General features: G+C 52.6%; 1 protein-coding gene across 2 annotated transcripts in view; it reads left to right on the plus strand.

Moving 5' to 3' along the window:
- The first annotated feature begins 8,789 nt into the window (after window positions 1-8,789).
- FLT1 (fms related receptor tyrosine kinase 1) overlaps window positions 8,790-13,507 on the plus strand; it is a 117,068-nt gene continuing 112,350 nt past the window's right edge. Inside the window, exon 1 of one of the 2 annotated variants that reach the window (XM_055802709.1) lies at window positions 8,790-9,123. In XM_055802709.1, the coding sequence (XP_055658684.1) occupies window positions 8,823-9,123 (301 nt within the window). In that variant the 5' untranslated portion in view covers window positions 8,790-8,822. The remainder of the gene's footprint in view (window positions 9,124-13,507) is intronic. The other variant, XM_055802710.1, reaches the window with a different exon arrangement.

Raw genomic sequence — 13,507 nt, forward strand, 5'->3', positions numbered from 1 at the left:
GCTAAGAAACTGCCGGTACCCACAGCTGGCCCCAGCACCGGCTGCCCTGTGCCCTGTGCCCAGCCGGTGCGGACAGGGATCCCCCCCCGAGGGGACCCCGGGCTAGTGCCGAGCTGCCGGGCGGGCGCCGGTAACGGGAGGCGCCGCCACCGCCCGGCTCCCACCTGGGGGGGCCGGTACCGCCGTGTAGCCGTGTCCCCGAGGCCCGGACCGGCGGCGGGGGAGCCGGGGCGGCCCCAGCGCCGACGGAGGAGACGTGGGCTTCTTCCCGGTGACCGCGGCTTTGTAAGTCATCTGCATTAACCCGGGGGGGTGCGGGGTGGAGGGAGGGGGGAGGCAGGAAGAGGCTTTTAATCCCTGGTGTCTTTGTTCCGGCTCGCACACATCGGAAGCAGAGCTCAAGCCGTGTGATCGCTTTTTGTGGAAGAGGAAAGACATTCGCCGGCACTTGGGCGCATCCTGGCCTCCCGAGCGGGGCTGGAGGCACGGCAAGGGGCACCCCGGGACCGGCGGGTACCCGCTCCGCCCGGTGCATCCCTCCAAGCCCCCAGCGCACACCCGCTTTTTCTCCTCCCCGCCCCCCCCCCCCCCCCCCCCCCCCAAGATCAAAAGCTCCTCTCTGTTGCAAAAGGACTATTTTCTCAGGCGTCCTTCCCCACCACAGCTTTGTGAAAAGGACAATAGACTCCTGTTTCAGTGTTGTTGGCACCAGCCTTGCATAATACAGGAAGCAGCATTTCCTTTCGGGGGTGGAAAATTAACTTGGATCGTGCGTTTCTCTTTTTATTGCTGACCGTACACACCCCGGGAAATTCGGCTCGCTGGCTCTCGGGAAGGGAAGCGGCGGCAGCCTCCTCTCCGCATCCTCCCCGGAGCAAGGGAAGACCCGAGCGCGGCTCCGCTGCCCGCGGGAGGAGCGCGCCCCACTCCGCCGGCCGCGGGGCGAGGGGCCGGGGGCGCCCTGCGCCGTCCCGCCCGGGGCCGCCCCCCCTCAGGGCTCCCGCACGGCTGCGCCTCCGAGCTCCGCCGCGGGGCTGTCCCGCTCGCCCTCCGGCTAAAGGTGGCACGGCGAGGCACAGCCTCTGCTGGTTCATTGAAGGGGAATGCAGCCTGCTTATCTCCTCCTGTGGGGGGAAAAAGGGGGCAGGGGGAGGGGAAAAAAAAAAAAAAGAAAAAAACGGGGAAAAAAGGAAAAAATGAATAAAGAAAAAGGTCTTATTCTACTTGGGACAGTTAAAAAAAATACAAAACACAACAAACTGAGAGCTCAGCCCTCTGACAGCTCATGCTACCTGTAAAGTCCATGAAGTAACTTTTCACCAGTTTCTTCTAATGATTTTAACCCTTGCACAATGCTGTCCCAGAAAGGGCACACGCTTATTAATAAAACATTAAAATAAACATTAAAATGTCTTTCTAATCCAGCCCTCCCGGGAGATGTTCAACCCTTGTGGTACAGGGTTAAAAAAGACATACTTAGTCCTGTATAGACATAGAATTCAGGGCAAGTTTTACCTCAAAAAGGCTGTGTGTGTATAAAGTATAATACACATTCCACAGTTGTTCTTCAAATGATGTTATGTTACTCATTGCCTTGTGGCAAACATGGGTTTGGATTCAGTGACTGCAGCCCCATCCTGGCTTTTGAGAAGCTCAAGAGAAGTCCTGTCAACCAAAAATTTCTGGTCTTTCCCCTTTAGCTAACAACAACCTAAACCTCAGCTTCAGGAGCTGAGTCGATAGCTTTGCAAGGTAAGGACACACATAAACCGTATCAGCAGCTCCTGGTGCTTGTGAGATGAATTTATGCAAGATCGTTCTCCCTCCTGGACCTGTGCTGGATCCTATCCTGTCTGCTGGACCTGGTGACAAGAGGGCATTCCCAGACAGGGTTTCAAAGCACCAGATCGGCAGCTCTGAGGCTTGCCAAGTCAGCAAGCAATCCTTTTCTGCCTGAATGTTGTGCTGATCAGCTAGTTATGGTTTTCCTGCACCGAAGGAAGCAAAGATACTCATCTCATAGTGTGGAAATGACACTGTTGCATCACTAAGGTAATAACCGCCCACAGCACCACGAGTATCTCATGGAACTGGAAGTGAAACAATCTTTTAATTATCCCTGTCAGTCAGTTTCATTTTTTTACTTATTTCTTTTAAACACTTTTTTATGCTTTACTTTTTTACTTCTTTTCAAGGAAACATGTTGTGGGAAAGAGATACCTTAAAACTGTTGTCTTGAAAATCTCAGTCGTGGTGGGAGAACGAAAAAAAAAGAATGCTAGTGCATTTCAGAGGAAGCTCTTTTAATCCCTCTGGATCGGTGCAGCTCTCCTTAGTCTCGCTCTGTAAAACCTCATTCTTACTACTTGCAGATGGAGCTGGAGATAGGCCTGACATGGTTCTGGACAAACATGGCAGTGGGCCCTCTGTGTTTCCACCTGTCTGGCAGACTTCCATTGCTACTGATTTAGCCCAGTTGGACCTCCCTGGGCCCAGAGCTCCAAACTTGTGCCCTGAATCCTCAGTCCTGAAATTGCTCTGCCTGCAGTCGTGTAAGTGAACCAGCATGTGGGGCAGAGAGTACACCAACCCTATTATTTGGGGCATGTGTGGTGCAACCGTATGCATTACTCTGGTGCTGCAGGACCTTGACGGTGCTGTACATATCCCACATTTCCCAGTACAACTTCCAAGATACTCCTGTGAACATCATTTCTGTGGTCAGGTAACCATTTGCTGTTGTCCACATTTTGTATCCAATTTGTTCCAAAATAATCAGGACATCGGCGTTCATGCATATCTCTGAGTCACCAGCTCCTCTGCGAGCAGCAGCTGCGCGGGCTCCTGGTGTGGAGGCCTGGTTTGTATTATGGTGAGGGAAACACTAAGCCTCTAGGGGCTGGTGTTTGGGGTGGTATGCGGGAAAGAGCTCCTCATTGTAGGACTAGTTTTCTTTTCATGGCCCATTATTTTCTTGGGTAGTTTTCCCTTTTTGACATGTTTTGGTTTGGTTTTGTGGTTCTTTTGCTGACCTTTGGTTGTCTTTCCCACTGAAATGCAGTGACCTTGGCCCGATGCCACAGGGAGGAGATACAACCGATCCTTTCATGTGGTCTTGCCTCTTTCTAAATAGTTACCCTGGTACGTGCGTGTACTGATGGCTCCAGGAAAGGCGCACACACACACACACACATATAGATATATATTTTTTTATATATATCCTCCCAGATAAAGGAAAGAAGCCATAGCTGGGCACTGCATTTCAAGTGCCTGGGAGATGAAGCTGACAACTGCTACGTTACCACCGCACCAACCCAGCTCTGTTGGAAGTAGGTCATTCCCATATTGATGCAGGTGTGAGCGCATGCAAGTGGGGTCCAGCATATAGTGGAAAAGCTTACTAAGATTATTCTGTTGTACTTGTGTTTTTCAGGGGCAAAAAATTCTTGCTCCACTCTTTTTTTCCCTGTTCAGTGCAATATTGCTGAGTGTACCATCAAAATCGGTTGTGTATTATTTTGAAAGAAAATGTGCATTGTAAGGGTTTGCTTTTAGTAAGAGGGATGAAACCATTGGCGTTCTGCCATATGGTCCTGACAGGAAGAGGAGATGCTGGCAGAGCCAAAACCATGTTGGATGTTCCAGGGAACACTGAGGGCTAGCTGATTCCCGAGTGAGCCAAGCACAGTAAAAAGGCAGGTGGGAGCAGCTGCCACACCAGCAAGGAGCAAGACTGTGGAACAGCAAGTCTTGGTCAGGATCAGGTCCAGAGAAAGTGGTTAGGGTCAGACACTGCCTGGTGATCACTCAGCGAGGACATGGAACAAGACTGGGCACTGCTATAGCTGCTGTAAACCATGGTGTAGCATAAGCTGGGATCAGCTGTATGGCCTCAGTTTAAGAGCGGCTCCCAGGGGACAGGAGGGGCAGACCCTCACCTCTAGCTTTCTCCACAACGGTTACTGCCAGCAAAGATGCTGACCTTGTACTCCACCAGTTAAGCTCCTCAGCTCAGCCACTGAAACTCCTGGAAGGGGGTATTCTGCGGGCCGGAACAATGCAGGAACTCTTACCATTAGCTTCCTAACCACCCAATAAAATACTGGTAATTTGATTAATTGCTGGTGCCGGGTGACTAATTACAATAAAAAATGAGCAGTATCAAATCACGTGTTCCCGTTACCTCTACTTTCTTGCTATGATTAGACAGCTGCCTGCTTTGCCTGCCCTCAGAAGTGGACCTAACTTTGATGCAAGTGCGAAATTGGATGAAGTCGTCACACAATCCCTTCTCTGAGCTGTCATACCCTTCTGTGGAGGACAGGCAGCAGTGCTGTGAGGCTGTCCTGCAAGGACTACTTCTTTGTTGCAGCTTTGGGCTGGTGTTGCCACACACACTGACTGGGTACAGAGCCAAGAGCCTATACAACATAAGGTAAAGCTCAGCCTTGCTGAGGGAAAGCACAACCACAGCTGCAGTTTATGTCTCTGTGTACATTTACCTATGTATGTGCCTGGTGGGCACGTGTAAGTAGCTGTCCCAGTAAACACTGTACTAAAGAAGTCTCAGCTTTTTCTTCTCACAGTCCTGGAGTAAACTAAGGAACTTTACTTTGGTTTACGTGCAGCTTTCAATGTGGTGGGCAAATTCAAATAACGGCAGCAGCTGAAGTTACAATGATGGTGCTAAACAGGATTCACTTGATAGTGTGCTGCTCAAACTCTGTTCCTGACATAGGGAGATGGGACCAGAGGATGTCAAAATAATGGTGACCAAAAACACCTCATTGAAAACAGAGTGGAAAAGAGAGTCAGAGGAAGGTCTTGGGTAGAGTAGACCCAGTCCCTCTCACCTAGAATCTTGCTCCAGGTTACAGTCTCCCCAATAGCTAGATGAGTGTAAAAAGCTCCAATATTCTTCCAGTTGTCTCTGTTCACTGGGTCTCCCATTGTGTGAGTGTGCTTTGAGCTGTATCAGTGAAACAACCCAGGTTATAAGTGGCCCTCCATAAAAAGCAGGCAAGATGCATCATGGATTATTTCACCAAACTGTTTTACACGAAGTCCCATAAGCATTTGTTCGCCCCAGAAATGGTTGTGCCAGTGCAGCTGACAAGGGACAAGGGGCTGTGGGAACCGAGAAGGCTCCCACTGGGGGACAAGGAGCACTGGACCCTTTCCCACTGGCTCTGAAAAAAATTGTAATGTTTGCAGGTGACTAACTGAAATACCGCTTGGCTTAAATTTTGGGTCCTGGGAGCACCCAGTCCTCTTCAAAGACAGTTGGCAGATGCAGATTCCGCAGAAGACCTGCAGAGGGAGATCCAATCTGCTCTGCTTTGGACATTTTTCCTTCTCTCCCAACAGTTGAGCCTGGGATCCTCTCAAAGGCAGACTAGTCTGTTCCTGTGAGGTGTCTACCTCTCTGCTGTGAGTACAGGTATCAACAGGTATCATGAGGTTGTTCAGCTGTAACTCTGGCCCATGCAGTCTTCTTCTACGGGCAGGCACCCTCTGTGCAGGTGCTGGTGGTAGGCTTTGGTGTAATGCTCTGAACATTAGGATCAGTGCCACAAGGAGCTCTTTTGAGCATCGGTGCAAATAAAAAATTGCTTCCATGGCTGGAAAGAGTCAGATCAGGTTGGGAGGGTATCAGCTGCTGGTGTGAGTGGGATTTTCCAGGCCCTTTATTTTTGCCAGGTCCATGGGAACTGTCCAAGTGATTCCTCCTAGGAGACTTGGCTAAAGCCTTAAGTCAGGATGTTCCAAGTGTCCTAATTCCAACAGGGAGTAGCATCCACAACCTCAGGATGTGCCCCAGTGCCTTGACTAAGTCATATCCGTGTTGAGAGGAGTCTCCACCCCACCTGACTCTTGAAGCCAGACATGCAAGAGTCATAAAGACTGACTGGCAGAGAGCAGTCAAGAGGCAATGTCCTGGTTAAGAATTCAGCTATGAAAGGTCCTATGTGCTCAGGGTGGTGTCTGTGTTTCTTTGCAGCATGGTAGTCTGCTGCTCAAGGCGGGCCCAGGGGCTGAATGCCCTGATTAGTTGTTTTTTCAATCAAATTTCCAGTTGCTCATTTTCTATGTTGTTCCAATGAGTCTTGTTGGCCAGGGAGGGGTAAGGGATGCACATTGGAGAGCTGGTGCTTTTGCTGCCTGGCAACTTGATGATCTTAGTGTCAGATATATGGGTTGTTCAAGCAAAAGGCTTGGTAGAAGCCATCTTCCTCCAGAGCAGGGTAAAATTCAATAATACAAGGTACTGCTGGGCTGCAAGTGAACACTAAAACCAGATGTTGTCTACTGTGAGGGCTGTTTCTCCTCTCTCTTTTGCAATTTCTGTAGTGCTGGAGATTTGCACTATCATCAGCAGCACATCAGCCTTGCAGCAAGGATATTTGCCTGATACGTTTTAAAGAGGGCTTACTCTCAGCTGCTAAATTTGGTTGATCTCCTTTCTAGCATTTAGTAACAGCCTTTTTAAAAAACAAAAAAGGAAATTTCCCACATTTCAGAGCTGAAGGGAACGTAACAACAGTTACATATCCTTTATTCCAAGGATAAAAATATCCTCACATATGCCAGCCACTACTTAGCATTGGACCAAGGCCTAAGGTATGAAGAGATCATATTGCCTTTGGGATGGACATTTGCCTGGGACAGGTCTATGAGCAGCTCTTTAGTGTTTGTTTGGCCATAGTACCTAAACTACTCTTCACAATAAGTTCTCACCCTGGTAGGTGTTGCCAGTTAGAGGGCAGTACACCAAAATTAAGCTCAATAGGTTCCGCACAGCCCTCCCCTTCACTCGCACACTGTTCATCTGTCCAGATGGTTCAGCCTATGTGTTTCTAGATGCCTTTCATCCAGTTCCAGGCACAGGCTTCGCACTGTATCTTTTTCATTCTGCTTTACGGGAACATCTGCTGCCTCTTTTCTTCCCGGTATCTCACTACTGGGGTCTTTTCAGTCTTCATGCAGGCCTCGTATCTCTTCTTTCCCTGGCTTTAGCATATGAAGAATGATGAAGGTTTGGGGGCAAACCTGAAGGTTTGCCCTCCCTGGTCCTCAGCTTGTTGGGTGGATCAGAAGCTGATGACATCCATTGGAGAAGGAAGGAGGTATGCCTTGCCAGAGTGCTGTGGTCTTTGGAGGGCCATGACAGAATGCAGCTGTGATGTAGGAGGTGTGAAGAGGGCAGGGAGGAACTGGTGTGGCATGGCTGCTGAGCTTGTGATGGGGGCCTGCATCATCTCAGACTCAGCACGTACTCACCACTGGGTAGGTCAAAGGCAGGAACATCCAGTTCCCTGAGCTTCTTCCACAGGGAGCCCTTGCTCCTAGGGGGTCTAAGCTGTCAGGATGCCCAGTGTCCTAGTTCTTGTTGGTCTGTCCTCCCTGGCCGACTGTTTTCCCAGCTGCTGTCCTCTCCGCTGGAGGAGGTGATTTCTTATGAGTCATCCTCTTCGGGAAAGAAACCTTGGGGTTCTTCCCCCTATGGTGTGGGCAGATTAGGGGGGAGGTATCCATAACTATTTTATTTTCAAGGTCTCAGCTGGGGGCAGGAAGATTGGAAAATGCAGACTTAAATTCTTAGTTTACGGTGTCACTTATGGAGTCGGACAGAAGTGTGCAGGAAATATTCTCACAGACTTTAAACTTGAAAGTTAAACACTTCTTAAGTTAAAAACAACACCAACTTGTCATCTTTTTTCTTGCACAGGACGGTCTGGTGGGACACAGGAGATGTGAGGTCTATTTCTGGCTCTTGTCACCAGCTTCCTATGACCTTGGACTAGCCACCTAACCTCTTTATGTGCCTCCATTTCCTTCTTTGTAAAATGTGGGCGATCACATTTACCTGCCCCATGCAGACAGTCTTGCAACTTACTTCTAGCACAAAAGCATAGGAAGCGCCATACTGGGTCAAACTAAAGACCTGAGTCATCCAATACCCTTTCCCTGGCCACACAGGGGAAAAGCAAAAACACCGGGCTTGTGTTCGGCTGTCACGGGCTCTCTCACGGTTTTTCACAAAATAAAGCACGTATGGAAAACACGAGCTGAGTGCATAGGAAGGGAAATATGTTTGTAGGATAGTGCTGGATGTCGCAGGGTCAGTGAAGGCCAGCAGCAGCGCTGGTAGGGCGGACTCCCGCAGCATCCTTAACCAGTGCTGCCCCTGCCTGGCTCCGCTGCTCTGAGCACGCACTGCCGCCGGCCGGGGACCCGGGCTGGTGCGGGTCAGGCCCCGCGCAGGGCAGGCTGCCCCGCCGCTCCCCCTCCCCGGGGAAAGGGGGGCGAGCGGCCCCCAGGGCACGGGCAGCGCTTCGGGGCGCTCCGAGCATCGTGCCCGGCAGCGGGGGGAAACGCTGTGGGGCACCGGGCAGAGCCAGGCCCGGAGCTGGGGACGAGACGCGGCGCTGCCGGCGTCTCCTTGCGGAGCCGGAGAGCGGCTCTGCGGGCCGGGGACCGCCAGCGTTCGGCCTTTGGTCCGGGGAACGCAGGCACGGTGCGCGCCTTCCCGGGGGAGCCGTGCGGCGGTGCGGGCGGCGAGCCCCGCTCCCCGCCCCCCGCCCCCGGCGGCTGGAAACTCCGCAGCTCCGGGCTCCGGCGGGGGGCGCGGCCGGGCTCCGTGGGGGCGGGGGGCGGCCGGCAGACCCGCGAGGGAGCAACGCCGTGCCCGCCGGCGGGCGGGGGACGCGTCCCGGGGAGGGCGTGCTCCCGGCGGAGGATGTGGGCAGGGGGGGCGGAGGGGTGCGCGGTGAGGGGTGGAGAAGTTATAAATCAGCGGGGCCGGGGCTGGCCGGTAATTGATGCCCGCGGGAGGTGAAGCTGGCAGGGCGGCCCGCAGCGGACACTCCCTTTCCGCGGGCCGGGGCGGGCGGGGAGGGCTCGGGGCTGCTGGATGCGGATCCCGCGCCGCCCTGCGCCGTTATCTCCGCCACCGCGGCAGGAGCCCGGGACCGAGGAGAGCCCGTCGGAGCCCAGCCGGCGCCTCTGCCTCTGCCTCGCTGCCGTCGGCAGGGGAAGAGCCCTGCGCTCCCGCGGGCAGGACCATGCCCCGCCAGCTGCTCTCAGGGACCGTGCTGCTGGGAGCCGCCCTCCTGCTGGCAGGTAAGGGTCCGCCGGGACCCGCGGCGCCCTCCGGCCCCGCTCCGCGACGTGCCCCGGGCGATGAGCCTCCGCGGCGGCGCCCCCCGCGCCCCTCGCCGCACGCCGCTTGTCGGCTGGAGCCGGCGGGCACCTGCCTCCCCTCTGCCCCTCTCCCCTGCGCAGAGCCGGGGAAGCGATCCGCCCGCTTTCGGAGGGTCGCGAAACGCCGCATCCCGAGCGGTCGTTCGGCTCCGGACCGCCGGCGGCATGCCCCGGGAGCGGCGCCGCGGGGGTGCCGCCGATGCGGAGCCGTGGTGCCTCCCCTCCTCCGGGCGAGGCGGGGGTGCCGGCGGGGAGGCGAGCCTCTGCCGGGCACGGGGGACAGCCGCTCTGGGAGATGCCCGAACCGGTGCATCACGGAAAGCAAGCATGTCTCGTCTGCAGGGCAGGTTTCTTTCCTCCACGTGTCAGCCTCTCGCAGTGAAGCGGGGAAGGTGCCCGTTCCCATCATGCAAATCCAGGTCCCGCTGCCTCCCCGGGCCCCGGGCAGGACGGCGGGGCGGCGGGTCGGGGCTGCCTGCGGGGGTGGCCGCGCGGGTACCCGGCGTGAGTCTCTCTGGAGAGTGGGATGGAGTTGCCCTCCGGCGCCTGCATCCCGTAACGCTGCGTGTGCCGGGATCGGGTCAGTGCAGGTTCGCTTTCCTTCGTCGTGTCTTACTTCGCTTGCAAGCGAGGAGCCGGCCGCAGCGCCGTGGCGGGGAGCGCGTCCCAGCGTTGCGTTGCTGGTCACCTGGGAGCAGGGGTGCGTGGGGCCGGGCAAGCGCCGGTCCCGCCTGGGCTCCTCGCCCCGCTGGGCCACCGAACCGTGGGGCAGCCCCGCGGAGCGGCCCGGCCCGGCGGTGCCGCAGCCCTCGCGCTCGGGCTCCCCGTGTCCCGCACGGAGATCCCAGGTGCGCCCCGGGTCGCGGAGACGGCGCGCAGCATCGCCGGGCCTGGCGGCCGGCTGGAGGCGAGACCGAATCCCGGGTGGGGAAGGAAAAACTCGAGCTCCCCCCGGGACCGGAGCCGAGGCCCTTGGCCGAGCAGCGCGGCGGCTCTGCGGTTAGCGGTGCGGCCGCCCGACCCCCCGCGCTGCCCCGCACAGGGGCCGGGGCCCGGGCAGCCCCGCACCGCTGATCCCGGGCAGCCCCGCACCGCTGAGGCCGCGGGAGCGGCCCCGGCCCGGTGGGCACCAGGCGCTGCTCCTGCTGTCGGCGGCGACGCCGCGTTCCGGGGCTGCCCGGGGGAGAGCTGGCGGGGCCGCTCCGACGGGAGGTTTTCCTGCTAGGGAAGTGCCGATTCATCAACTTTGATATGGATATGTAGGTATTCTTCCCCCCCCCCCCCCCCCCCCCCCTTCTTTTTCCCAGGAAAGTGCTAATTTCCCCACATTATTCGTCACTGCCAAGGAGGTTCTTATGCCCAGGATGAAATAGGCACAGGCAAGGGACACCCACCCTTGATACAGGAAATGTCGGTTCAAGTCCTTGCCAGGCTTCCTTCACAGCTTGAGCTTGAACTTCAGCATCCCGCTCCCACATGGGCTCCCGCAGTGACCAACTATGCTGGGGGACTGGCTTCCTCTTTCCTGTCTGAAAGGTTTTCCATTGTGCAAAGCATGGCAAACCCACTGCCCAGGGAGAAGGTGGACTCTTGTGAGGCAGGGGCTCTAAGAGACCCTAGTTCACCTTCCTGTTCCAGAGACTGTCAGGGACATGTGCACCCTAGATCAATTCCAATGGGAAAAACATGGCTTGTTTAGGGGAAAACAGGTGCTCTGGGTGCTGGGCACATCCCGGGGTCGGCTCAGGTGCCATAGGCACCAGAAAGATTCTTCTCTATAGTTTGGCTGAGTGCCTCTACAACTGTTTTGCTAGAAATTCATACCCTGCCTTAAATGCACAAGACATTGTGCTCCAAATCAGAATTTAGATTTCCTCAAACGTTTTGATTTTGTTCCACTTTAATTTTTTTTTTTTGAAAGAAAATCACCCTTGCACAGCTTTGTTTGGACATCCCAGGTTGATCATGCTTCTTCTGGGTCAGTGGTAAAAATTTCCATACTTGCATTTGCATGGTATGTTTGCATGGAGAGTTTCAAAGTTACTGGTGAAGTGGTGGGATTTCTTGTACCATGCATATCTCTCTGGTTTTCTTCCCTTTTCACTTTCCTTTGATGCCTATTTACCTAAAACTCTTATTTAGGCAATCTAGTGCTTCCCATTTCAAGTGTTCTTGATGAAGCTCAGTTCATCACCACCGTATGGTCCACTCTTGTAATTCAGTTCCATTTACTGACAGGTGCTAGAGGAGATTCACAGAAATAGTCAGTGGTCCAGGAGTTACTAGAGAAAGCATCATAAAGAAGCGGCAGAAGGAGATCTTTTGGCTTATATATGTCTATTTAATAATTTAAATTTCCCCAAAGCATCATGCAAGCTACAAGCTGTGAGAGTCCTCATTTGAAAAATGAGATCAAGGAAATTATGTTTCTTTGACATGTGAGTGTGGGGCACTTCAGCTCTCTTGTCTTTTTATGCACATGTGTATTTTGGTTGATGTGGGAAAGAACTGTCTGTGTTTTGCATAGTACTAGCTTATGTTTCCTTTATAGCTTGTATGTATATTTATTCCATATTGTGTTGCATCCATCTATGCTGAAGACTGTACACATAATCGTCGACATGAAATGCTGTTGCCATGTTAAGTTCAATCTCCCAATCCTAGACTTTGTATGACAATAATTTTAATAATTTAGCATTTGGGAATGTGAAGGACTGGGTTTAAACCCTGAAAAGACCAAATTCTACAGCCAGGATCAATAATTCTGTGGCCACATTTCCAGAAACATGATCTGGCTGTATTTGGCTGTATTTCCAGTTTTCCACACAGAAGCTATACCTAGCAATTAGCAGCTAGAAGGTAAATAGCGTCTGTTACAGTCTTATCTGTCAACAGTGCCATAAGAATCTAGTCGGAACTAGATCATCAAAATCCCCCGTGAATGATGGACTTTTCAATTTCATGGTCAGCTGGAAAAAATGAAGAAAGAAATTCCAGGTCAAATCTAATCAGTGCTGAGGTTAATTTCTTGCAATAACTAACCTGACTTCCCTGAAAGTGCCATTTAGATGGAAGTTTGTCTGTAAAGGTTTCAATTTAATTTGAGTCCTCGCTGAAACAGCTGCACAGATACATGGCTACAGTGGTCTAATGTGGGCTTAGGGATGGAGATCTTCATGGAGTCCAGAAAAAATGGCTTTCCCACTTCTTCTGGATCTTCGTGGAAACTGGGCTCCCTTAAAAATTACAGACTGCGTTCACATAAGCAGAAGAGTTAGACCTTACTGCATAACATAGTTTTTTTCAAAAAAATGGGTTTAAGTATCAAACTTACTGACATTGCTGAAGAAAATTACTTATATCACTTACTGGTGTTTTACTAGACAGGTGTTTTGCTCATACACGCTACACAAAGCCAGATTTAATTTTCTCATAGCTGATGTAAATGTGGAGTAATTCCTTTGGCTAGGAATTGGGCTAGGCTAGCATCTTGCTTTATGGTTCATGCTGGAGGAAATCAGGACTTGGCCTGTGCCCTAGTAAAAATCTTCATATCCAGAAGCACTCGATACATTTAAAACAATAAAATTTGCCACTGGGGAGACTGGAGGATTTTTTTAGTGGTGGTGGGGTTTTTTTACATGTGAACAATAACAAACAAGCTGAGCCTATTTTTTGTCACATGCTTCAAAGACTGAAACCAGTAGCCCTTCACACTGTGTGGGTGTTTAGGACAAAAGGAAATTGTCCAGATTTTCAGGACAGTTGCAGAGTCCTTACACTTTCATGTGGTTTGGAAAATTCAAGCACTATGTTTATCAATTTGCTAGTTTTCATGTCTGACTGAGATTGGGAAAGGAGGAAGCTCCACAGATGAGAGTTAAGGTTCGGCATTTTAGAAGTCTGTGACAAATGGGGCTGTGGTGGGGCTTTATCAGCAAAACTGTTCCTTTGAATCCTGCCCCAAAGTTAGGGATTGGGACTTCCTGCTGCAGCCCCAGAGGGAATGGAAAGCGACACTGCTGCAAGAGTAGCTTTGCCAGGAGCTGTAGAATGGCCAGCCACAGTTGCCTCTGCTCTTGGAGGTAAGTTCCTCCTACTGGTGTAAGACCTTCAAGAAGCAAATTGCTCCCTCCGCAGACATGCTTTATCTTTAGATCTCGCTTCTCCCCCAGCAGCCTCTTTTTTTTTCAGCTATCAATATTTGTAAGAATGCTGGGGAAACATTTCTATGTATATTTGAGCATGAAATCCACCCATGGACAGTACCAGGCCCTTCTTTCCTTGCCCTTGTGATGCATCC

Source organism: Falco peregrinus, chromosome 4 (assembly GCF_023634155.1).
Source record: "Falco peregrinus isolate bFalPer1 chromosome 4, bFalPer1.pri, whole genome shotgun sequence".
Classification (NCBI taxonomy): domain Eukaryota; kingdom Metazoa; phylum Chordata; class Aves; order Falconiformes; family Falconidae; genus Falco; species Falco peregrinus.